Genomic DNA, 11,836 nt, shown 5'->3' with positions numbered 1-11,836 from the left:
ATACAAATTCTAAGCATAGATCGGGTCCCATAATCAGTTATACTTACCTTGTCTCCCTTGTCATAGCGTTGTCTCCTCATATATACTTGGAGCTGTGTATTCTTCTTGTTTAGCCAATCCTGCACATTCAGTCTGCCTCTTTCTCCTCTCCCCCACCTGCTGATGTCACAAGGTGCTGCTCCTCTGATTTTAAAGTCAAGACAGCGTCACCAGCTGCCACCGTCTGTCTGTCCATCTGTCCATCTGTCTGTCTAATCAAAATAACACACACAGCCAAGGCCCAGTATCAAATAAATTCACAGCCCAGTACTATTGTCCACATACAACTGTGAACCCATAAAATGTGCTCGCTATACACGCAACAACCCCACACTATTCTGTATAATTAGTCAGTATATTTCAGCAGCAGCACACAGACTGCTATATTTGTGTGTGTGTGTGTGTGTGTGTATTGGTGTGCGTAAAGTGTCTGAAGAGTGTTTGTAGCGTTTAGAGGAAATTAGCCCGCGAGCGCTGCCTCGGCCGCAGCAGATAGCAGGTCGCCTCTCCAGGCAGCGTGGCATATTGATTTCTTGTTGTGAGGAGTGCTGTTCAAGCCCCATTTAAGATTTCCATCCAGCCCACAGCCACAGTGCGCCAGCCAGCCGTAAATTAGGGAAATTGCACATTCATCACGTGCGTTATTTTAAGATACTTCGGACACACTGGAGGAGACAGACGAGGAGCAGGTACATCCAGAGTGCGGCGTCTCTGGCAGAGCATGACGGGAAGTGTTCACACAAAAAATGTTATTTGGAATGTGTTTTTTTTTTTAAATATCTGCATTCTTACCTTTAAGCTAGAAGGTCCCAGGTTTGAACAATGTTAATGTTATTGTGTGGAGTTTGCATGTTCTTCATTATGTCTGCGCAGGTCCCTCCAAGTTGTCCAGTTTCCACTGCCATTAAAGGTACATTAGAGTCCCTTTCTGGGGTCAGGACTCAGATTATCAGTGGGACTTTTCTATAAAGCAATGTTTCACCACCATCAACCTAGGATGACAAGCCACGACCCAAATATGCATCTAAAGGTATATATTATAAAATACTGTAGTTTTTTCAACAAAGTGTTATTGAATACTCATTAAATCAACCTCTAAAGCTGAAATCCTATTTTAAACAACTCAGCACTAGTCATTTTGCTAATTTTTTAGAAGATATTGAGCCTTCCTTTCCATGGGTAAGGAAAGCTCATGGCCCACGGAAAACGATCCTGTATTGTACTGCTTTCGGGCGCCGACCTACCAGTTGTGAACCACTGCTATAAAGGTCAACTAAAACATTGGGGTCGTTTACGGAGTGTTTGCTCATGTGCTAAATGAGTTGCGTGTGCTAAAGTGGATCAGTATTCGGCCTCTATCTTGATAAATGACCCCGTAGTTTAAGATGCCAGAAATATGTGATTCTTATTTGAAAAAGCAAAAAGAAAGCAAAAACCCAATCTTTGTGTCAATTTAAAACAAAAATTCAGTTCTTAAGTCGTACACAACGATTAGCCCAGTACTTATTAAGTGTTGGCAGGATTTTCAACTGGAGATGGAAAATATCTTGACTGTCAAAATCCCAATGAACCCAAGGATTTTCCTTCTTGGAATTCCACCTGCAAATGTTCATGATAAAGACCACTGGTACATACTTCGCATCCTTTTGCTGATCGCACAGAAAACAGGATGGACACAGAGACAAGTCAACATAATGGAACAGCTGACCGCAATTTGATTTTAAATAAGCTTTTGTTTCACATAATACTTGTAATTACTTCTTGTAATCTAGTCTTTGCAGCTAAACGTGTAATTGTGCTTTATATTTCTGTGATGTTATTGTCAAGTTAACATTATGTGGAAATCTCGATAATTGTAAAACAACATTTCATTCATCAGAGTTATTTTCAATTGACATTTAGATTGCATGGGTTGTAAAGTCGGGCCTGTTTGAACAAATGGGGAATGGGAACTGGAGAGGAACCCAGTGGAAGCGAATTGTCCACAGCGCTGTTCTGTCTGGCGCCTCTGATGCATTTGATTGTTCCCGGTGTTGTCCGTGCTATGCCGACTGATTCCATTGTGAGGATCCGGCCGCCCCTCAGCCCGCTCAGGGGTGCGCCGCGTCCTCTCCTCCATGTTCCTGCGGGATTGTGACGGCTGCATTGAGCGGGTGGCAGGAAAAAAAAGGTGGGGTGTAAGCCGGACATAGCACCATCTATATGTTACCATTCACCGGCTTTGTGGTCTGGCGGCATGCATTGTTGTCCTCTTACATAACGGAGAGGAGCTTCTGTCATCAGTAGACACCGGGGCACACCAAATAAATAAATAAATAAATAAATAAATAAGGTAAAGCCAGGTTTAAGTTTATGAGAAAACAATTCTGCCTTGTTTTGGAACTAACAGCCCTGTAAATCAGGCTAGGAAATAGATATCAACAAATCAGGAATTAGGAATGAAAAAAAATCGTCATGAAAAGAAAACAATACATTGTAAGGAAGCTACAAATAAGTATGTGGATTAAAAAGAGGATTTTTTTTTGTAATAATGATAAACAGATCTTCATCACTATCTTACACTTTGTTGTTTAGAAAATGCAATATTAATCTGAAACGACATCTGAAACAAAAAAATATCCAGTAGTTTCACTTCCCGTATTTCATGTGATAATGAAAACCCCTCCCGCTCCCCCTCGCTGTGCAGCTGTTTCAATGAAGACTGCACTGTGTATATATATATATATGACACTTTCCCCTAAGGACTACATCTGGAAATTAGCTTGAGAAACTACAGTCTGGTACGGTCATCTTTGCTCTCGAGCATAATATAATTGTACGCTGTCCTGATGATAAATAAACAAACAAACAGACAAAAAAGAGAGAAAAAGAAAAGAAAAAACTGATTAGATGTCACGACCCACTTTGCGATTAAAGGATTAAGCTCAGCAAGAGATGGAGAGGTGAGGAAAGCGTTTCAGGAGGAGCTGTTTGGGAACAGGTGGAGCTTTGGGTGCTAAGAATATCCACCGGTGAACTTCTAAAAATTACTCAAAGAAGCACTCGCGGCTCGAAAATCAGCTTCAGGTATGTTTTTGATGAGAGAACAGTATTGTAACGTGGTAAAAAGTTTGAAAAAAATCTATTTAATTAAGCAGCTTACATGGCAATGTGTTTATTTCCATGTGACAGTTTATACATCAAAAGAGCAGAATGTCCCAAATACAACCTCAGAATTGAAGTTAAAGCTGTGGTTATCAAACTCATTGAATGAACTAGAATAAGATACCCATGACTTTCAGAGGTTGATTCAGACAATGCGGCTCTAGTGTCTCCCCTTTAAGGTAAGTCTAATCATCAGAAAGGCAGTATATCAAACATTTTGCTGGTCAGATTGAGTGTTTAGTCTGAGTATACAATAGCACCATCTTTAGGAAGCAGACATGGGCCATTAAGTTTTTTTTTTATGATTTTCGAATAGCTTAGGTGCACTTCTCACCGAGCCATGCACAGTCGGGGAGATTTAACTGTGTATGTTTACTTTAATCAGAGAAACTAATCTCAAGCTGCAACCCTATCAGGACTCGCGCGAGCTCGACCACTTACGGGAAGGCGAACATAACTGTTTGTGTTTGCCTCGTGATGAATTGTGTCTACAGGTCAGCATTCATCATTTTACTCCACTGACTGTAACTAATGGGCTTGAGTGCACATTGCAATTATGCCGCAATCCACTGGAGGTAAGCAAATGCGAAAAAAAAAACAAAAACAAAAAAACGGAAGGCCCTCGCTGTGTGTGTGCAAGCATGTCCCCGTGGCGGCGGCCATTGTCTCCCGCGCTAAGGCTGAACCCTTAATAAGAAAGAGAGGGAGGAGCGGGAGAGAGGAAGTGGCGTTCCTACACTTCAATTTCACGCGTATTTTCTTTGAGGCTAATGAGCGGCCTTAAATACGGCGCCAGACTCTGGGCTGCGCTCCTGAAGCCTGACATTTTTCACACATAGTGGCACCTCGTCCCCGCAGATGAAGTCCTTCTACCTGCCGGTGAGAAGTGTGTGTGTGTGTGTGTGTGAGAGAGAGGGCGAGAGGAAGCGTATTTTTTGTTCTGTGTGTGCAAAGACAATAGAGGAAAAAATGTCTGTCGGATTCCTTATTGTGTCTCGCTGAATGCTACATTGGAATGCTATGCTAGGAACATTTTCTGTAGTTACTTACCTTTAAGTCTAATGTGAATGTAATGTAAATTTCTTCTGCGTTGGACCCATCCAAAGGGAATCGAACGGCCTCTGGAGCCTTAGACAACTGCACAGGAACCTTCTCCAGATATTGAGTCGAGTGGATTCCACGCAAACCTTCCTTCCGCGAGGACAGTCCTGACCACACGAGGTGCTGCAAACTCAACGCCGTGCTGATTTTAATATTTTTTCCCTCATACTCCTTATCCCTTTGTATTGTTCTTGTAACAAGCATTCATATTGTGTCTTTATTTTGTGTGTGCATGTGTGTAAATGTTGTTCCGAGTTTGACCCATCATTCTGCAGCACTTTTCTCTATTGTTATTAGGTTGTTAATGATTAAGGTGCACTTCATTGTCCCTGTGGAGAAGTTTGTCTTCTACGTTTGACCCATCCTTCAATGCCACTGGGCCAACCTCTCAGGAGCAGTGGACGACCCGCGGGACGCATCTCCAGATCTTCAGGCTTATGATCGGAAACACTGCGCATGGTTTTTGTGCTGGAGGGGGGAAAACTGGGCAAACCCACCTAGACCTGGCCTTTGCCTATTGAAACTGAAATCTTTCGAGTCAAAACTAGTGAATTTATTACATATCCAGAGACCAAGTGAGGCATAAACCAAAATGTTTGTGTGGTTATGGTGAGTGAACAAATTATCTTTCCTTTAAAGCAATACTAAGTAACTTGTAATCTTAATAAATCCTTCACGTAGTCCCTCCGAGGGTAATACGAGTGTTAATGGGATGATTGGAGGGTCTTTCATCTCCCCCTGGTGTCTCTGGCCAGAAAACCACAATTGCAACTTGACTGCCACCGGACCGGAGCAACCAATGCACACTAATGGAATCACGAAGAAGAAGCTAACTGCGGGCTAGCGCCACTTTAAACAGTATTTACAGCCAAGTTTGAGTGAAAAAAAAAAATGTCTTTGTGTAATTGGATGTACAATATCCCTCTCTCCCTTGGCCTTTTCTGTCAGCGTTGTATTTACTCTCACGGACAATTAATAAGTAAAAAAATCGCAACTTGCTACGACCCCTGCAGTTGCGCTTATGGCCTCTAGGGGCAAGAGTTATCTAATACTGCTTTACATTTATTATAATAATATTCTCTTTTTGTAGCCTATTTGTCTCTGTAAAAGTAAAATGAATATGGCAGCCGTGACCCTTGCTAGTATCTGGTTTGCTGTGTGTTTGGAAGGATACAAGAGGGCAGCACTGATTAATATAACATTAGAACACTCTTAAAGCTTCGACCTCTGTTGCAGCCCATCGCTATGTTTTGGTCGCATATTTATAACGCTTTCACATCACTGCCTTGCCCTTCTTTACATCTTCTAAGTTCATAACAAATTGTACTTTATTGTGTTTTTCGTGGCGCATGTGTTGGTCACAACCGGTGGGACAAAAGAACGGGCTGGCAGTGGCGCCTGAACAATGGCGGTGTGAGGTGCGTGTCTGTTAGTCTCCCCTGGCCCTGGCGCTGCCACTCACGGCTCGCCTGCATGCGCCTCCCGTCACCGGCGCGCTGACACACTCCAGTCTAATGCGCTCGTTAGGGACTGCACAGCACACACGTAATTGATAGCCATGACACATATGATGCACACACACGCGATTGCAAAAAACAGATTCCTCTTTTTTTAATGCGGCAGTAGAAAACAAGGTTATATGAAGTCATATAATGGGGGTTCATTGTCAAGAACAACAACCGAAAAAAAACGAAGAAAAAAAAAAAAAACAAAGGAAAAGGAAATGAAAGGACCAACGAACCGCACAGAATTCATAACAGTGCATCTGCGCTGTTTACATGCCAATATTTTACACATAAGGATTTTTTTTTTTTTCTTCATTTGTCGACACTGGCAGCTGTCAGTTACTTCACCAAATTAACTGCCAGAAATGTAGCAGGACTTGTCACTCAAGAGGTTAGCGTAACCATGGTTACCTTTCATATCCCCAAAAGATAAAGCTGCAGTGTGGATTTATGGCAGGGTAATTAGACAAGAAAAAAAAAAAGAAAACATAACAGAAACTAGGACTGACTGAAAAGCATTCAACAATAGGAAACAGAGTGCTTATAAATAACTTTATAAAGTCAAATCTTTTGTACAACCTTTAATATCATTTCATACAGCGGCACATGAGAGTAGTGGGTAAAAAAAGACTCTTTAACCCTTTGAGCACGAGGTGGGAATAAAACCATTCACCTGTCGTCATCCTTTTTGTCTCCAATTGTTTTCGATTAAATAACACATTTATAAAACTATTGTGCAAAACAATTTTCTTCATATAACTGGCAACCAGCAGATAGTCATTTTCTTTTTTTTAAATTAAAAATATAAAAAAGATGCATAATTTAGACATGAATTAGTAAGTTAATAACATTTTATATACATATGTTACACCGACCTGATTCAGTAAAGGCCCCTGATCAACCAAAAACACAAATTTGTCACAACGGGAGTCTTTGAGGGAATTTTACATATACATTTTATTTTGAAATATGCACACCTTTCAAAAAAAATGCATGCCAACGTTTGGACAACATACTCCCTCAAAAATATTATTTATTTTGTGTCACAATTTCCAAGAGCAAATTAGTGCCTCCTTGAAGGGCAGGAGAAGAAGTGCTTTGACGTACTCAGAGGGTTAAATTTAAATGGCTGACTCAGCACAAAATGCTTCAAAATGAAATAAACATGTGATGGGCAAAAAGTAATAATGTTACAAAGTGCGCCAAATATAGTTTTCAAATGTCCAACTAAATGGCTTTACTTATGCATGCAGCTTAACACCTCAGTGATGCCAAAAATATAAATGAACTTAAAGTTTCACAAGTTTTCAAAATACACATCACTTCAATTGAAAAAAAAAAAAAAAAATCTTATTTTTTAAGCCTTCATGTACAGACCCCCTTCAGTTACAAACAGTTTCCTTCTGCACACTTTTGTAAAGTCACTTAGTTTCCATCAAACCAGAGCACAAAATTTGAATGTCTTGGGCCAGAGTGAGTTATCTCACATAAAAATAACAAACTGCTACAACACAAAATTTTGAAAACCATGTGCCAAAACTCAGAGCAGTAGTTTTATGGCATCCTTGTGCAGTTCAATCACATTTATGGTCCTTTTTCCATTGTAATAAGGTCTGTGAAAGGCTTCAGAGTCAGAGCAAGGAGGAGTCAACAGTACAAAAGATTTGCAGCATTGTCCGCAGCGAGTGCTACTGTTTCTCTATCTCACAAACGTACATGAGGTGGTCCTCAGGGGACTTGCCGTGAGTCTTGCTCAGGTGAAGCTTGACCGCATGCTTGCTCGCAAAAGTCCGATTGCACAGTTTGCACTGGTGCACAGACCCACTGTCCTCCTCCTCGGGAGAGGGGGCGGGTGACTCTGTGGGGGGTAGGGGGGTGGGCGCTGGAAGGGAGATGGGTAAGGATGGGGGCAGAACTGTGGGCAGAGAGGAGGGGAGGGGGTGGCTGGACGGGTGCAGACTGGAGAGCAGTTTTTCAGACAGTCCTTTGGTGTGTCGATGATGGTTATGCCGTGAGATCTGGCTTAGAAGCTGCTCCCCAGAGAGCTTAGCTAAGTCTCTTAGGCGGAAACCCAAGTGGGATTCCAAGTGGCTGACATAAGTGGATGGGGAGCGTATCTGTGAAGCACAGTCACTGCAGAAGAAGACTGGATGACCAGAGTCCAAGTTCTTCAAGAACTTGGTACCACCAGTTCTCCTCAGCTGGTATTTTACATTGGCCAACCAGTGGGATATAGTTGTCATTGAGAGACCAGTGAAGCGGGAGATGTGCATCCTCTCTTGAGGGCTCAAGTCTGACATCATGTACTTTCCATCAGTGGTCTGCCTTAAACTGGAGGCAAACTGGGCCTGTAAGATAAGCAGGTGCTGGGGGTTCCAGTTGGACTGGCGGCCCTTTCGTTTCTGGGCAGGTGAAATCTCCTCAGTCTCCTCCTGTGTGGCGCCCTCTATGTCCGACCGCTCAGAGAGACTGGTCGGTGTTGAAGACTTCGAAACCACTTGGCTCTCAGTCAGATTTCTCAGCATGTCAGAGATGTCTGACAGAGCATTCTCTCTCAAAGGGGAGGAGGACATAAAAGAAGCGATAGCAGCTGAAGCTTTGGTCATGGTCAAAGCTGAAGAGGGAGAGACTGATGTTGGGGTGGAGGTGCTGGAGGAAAGTGGAGCACTTGTGCCATTTTTATCAGCGTGTTTGCCCTTGGTGAGATCTATAGGCTGGTCATTTAGATGTTGCTGGTAGAAGTAACGCTCCAAGTGGTCATTGCTGGGTTTTTTATTCTGGGCTGGTGGAGTGGAGGCAGCTACAGCAGCTTTCTCTGCCAAACTGTTACTCATTTTAAAAAGCATGCTCATAGGATCGAGGGAAGGTAGGGCAGGCTTTGCAGCCTTCCCCAGATGCGCGTTCATTACAGACTGCAGAGCGCTGAGGGGGTTGACAAAAGGCTGCTCTGGGGGTGGATGGTCTGTGATGATGGCAGTGCTGCTGCACAGCATTGAAGGCAGGGGAGATGTCACAGAATTGGAGTCCATGCCGTTCTCCACAGCTTCCTTTACTTCTCCATTTGACTCTCTGTGATTGGTCTCTCCCTTTTCAACCACAGCAGTGCTCTCTGGAGTTTTACAGGCTCCCGCTCTGTTTTCTTTGGGGGATTCTCCTCTGGTGGACTCGCCTGCCTCACTGTTGCATGGTGACGGTGTGGTGCGCATTGAAGGAGAGGCTTTTATAGCACTGCTGGGCTCTCTCATTTTTTCTTCCACTTTAGCCACTTTTTCAGTCACTTTTTTCACCAGTTCCTCCATAGCGTGGAAGTTATTCTTTGGCAATGGGGAGGTCTGACGACTTTGAGGGGAGATAAGAGGCAGGTTTTTGCTTGTGGGAGAGAGGATGTCTCCACCAGGAAACATGTATTTGAGGGGGGAACTTTTGCCAGAGTTGCCTAAAGAAAGTTTCATAATGTTCGGTAGCTGGTAAGCAGCATGAATGCTCGGATAGCCACCCCAACTGGGAGCTCCGTTTTGAGCTTTGTTTATAGCTGACGTCACGGTGTTTTCTAAAGACTTCAGAATGTCCAGACCTCCTTTGGGACTTTCTTCCAAATCCTCCTCTGTCAGATAAGAATATTTCGACGAAATATCAAACTTTTCTTCTGTCTCATCATCGCAGCCCAACTTTCTATCTTTATGTACAATGCCTCCATTGTTAATCACAGACTCTTTAGTGCATTCTTCCTCTTTTTCTTCCTTTTTAATTTCTACAGCCAGGGTCGAGGGGGAGATGCTGGCAGGCGGTACTGGGGCAGGGGGAGGGGAAAAGGTTGTCGCAGCCAGAGGGACAGACTGCACCTTTTCCTCGACTGTTACACTATTTACGGATATGGGTGCGGGAGACTCTAATATTGGTTTGCCCTTTTTGATGGCAGAGTTGGTCACTTTAATGAAATGTCCAGTAACCATCATATGAGCAGTTAACTCTTGCAACGTATCATGTGAACTGCCACACTCCATGCATTTAAGTATCTGTGATTTTCTCGATTCAAACTGCCAGGCGTAGCTTGCCCCATTTTGGTGTCCGTAGCGGTTGTTGGGCGTGATATAGGGGTTGGAGTTTTTCTGCAGGATATCATTCACGGATTCGTTTATTGACATGGGTTTGGGCGTGTTTCTTCCATTTGAGTCCGGCGAGCTGGGGAGGTCCAGATCAAGCGGGGCCTTTTTCCTGGCATTGGAGATGATCTTTGCTGCCACTGGGGTAACCGGTTCCTTCAGAGGCACTTTCTGATAGTGTTTTGTCTTTATCATGTGGACACTGAGATCTTGGAGGGATTCAAAGGAGTGGCCGCAATACATGCACTTTAAGACTTTCTGTGCATCCTCTTTCCCCTCCATCTCGAGCAGCGACCTCTTTCTGGGTTTCGACCAGCGCTTGGTACCTTCGCTATCTGTCTCATGGTTATCGTCGCGGTAATGGCCCGTCTCATTCATGTGCACCGTCAGTTCCACTAAAGTATCGTATGCAGCACTACAGTCTTTGCAGCGGAACTTACTCGCCCCTGTGAATATCGAGCCGTAGAGTTTGGAGCTTTGGCGATAGAGCTGGACGGTGCTGAAGAGATTGGGTTCGACAGACCCAGCAATGGAGACTGGCACTGGAGGAGGCTGAATCATGGCCAGTCTGTTGTGTTGGTTTTGCGAGGCCTGTTGGAAAGTTTTAGCGATAGCCGTTTGGTGCCAGTCGTAGCCTCCACTCCCACAGCTACTGCTGCTGCTGCTGCTACTGCTGCTGCTGTGACTGCGCTTCTCCGGCGGGGGCTGGCTCATGTTTAGATTCAGAGTGGACCAGTAGGAGTTGGTCAGGAAAGAGGTGTAAATGGCCTTCATTTTTTCCAGACTGTCAGCCACTGATCCTGTGGCCACTAACATGGCTTCATCTGAGCTCACTGGAGTGGAGGAGTTGGCAGCTGCAACTGACATGGCGGAAGACAGAGCGTTTGAGGAGTCCTTAGAAAGAAGGCCATCGTCCTCATTTTTAAGGGACGAGCTTTCAAAATCAGACATCCTGTCACTGGATTCACTCAAGTGAGACTCGCTGTCCAGCTCCTGTCCAGAGAAGTCGGCTGCATTGGGGGAGTCATGGAAACCAGTGGAACCCGGCCTGTCTTTGAGGAGGAAGTCTTTTTCTTGACATAAAAACTTTGAGCTGGGCTCGTCCCCTTCCTGCGCCGAATCATCTCCCTCCATGTCCTCTTCCAGCAGGACGGCTTCCTTCTCATCTTCCGGGACGTACGCTGTTCAACAAGACAAGAGGAGAGAGAAGGGACTTGTTAGAGCCACTTTACAGAAAACGGATTGATACGGATGCTTTGTTTTGAAATAAGTGTCAAAAATAGACAAGTATGTTTGTCTCCAGTGGAAGCAATCACCCACTAATATTTACAGACAGCATTTCATATCATAAGCTGTGGAATAACTTGGTATTCATATTGGAATCAAGTCAGAAACCCTCCCCACCCGTTCGCCTTTGTTCTTTTGGTGTGAGTGCAACATACAACCATAGAGACAGAGAAAGGGAGAGAGAGATGTAGAATGGAATGAGAAAGATGGAGGGAGGGAGAGGGGTGGATGAAAAAAAAAACATCTCTTCAAACAGAACTTGCCACCTTATTCTTCTCAAGGGGCAACAGCTTGAAATTAAAACTAAATTTGAAATTAATGAAGCACATTGTGGCGGTGGCATTCGTTTCTGAAGTAATAAATTACTTGTATCAACCTCGGAGACAGCGGTTCCTGTCTGTCAATTAATATGTCTTACGCTTCCTTCTGCAGACTCTAATGCATTCCCTAACAGACACCCTCGCCATTTAAATTAAGCATGCATTTTCACTCATTACACCGCTCAGCCCCTCGCCTCCTCGTAAATAAAAATGAATGCATGTACGGTCGCCGGCAACAAATCTCGCCCCGCAAAACCCATTTGCTTCAATTACCAAAGATTAGAAAAAAAGTTTAGCGTTATTATTTACAGTTTAGCTTGAGGGAAAGGGCTGGAGG

General features: G+C 43.9%; 1 protein-coding gene across 1 annotated transcript in view; it reads right to left on the bottom strand.

The window, feature by feature from the left end:
- Nucleotides 1-5,895: 5,895 nt before the first annotated feature.
- Nucleotides 5,896-11,836, bottom strand: part of tshz3b (teashirt zinc finger homeobox 3b) — a 56,442-nt gene continuing 50,501 nt past the window's right edge. Inside the window, exon 3 of the mRNA XM_079554671.1 lies at nt 5,896-11,073. Within this exon, the coding sequence (XP_079410797.1) occupies nt 7,478-11,073 (3,596 nt within the window). The 3' untranslated portion in view covers nt 5,896-7,477. The remainder of the gene's footprint in view (nt 11,074-11,836) is intronic.

The sequence above is a fragment of the Gobius niger genome (assembly GCF_951799975.1).
Source record: "Gobius niger genome assembly, chromosome: 4".
Taxonomy (NCBI): Eukaryota; Metazoa; Chordata; class Actinopteri; order Gobiiformes; family Gobiidae; genus Gobius; species Gobius niger.
This window is presented reverse-complemented; position numbering and strand designations above follow the sequence as displayed.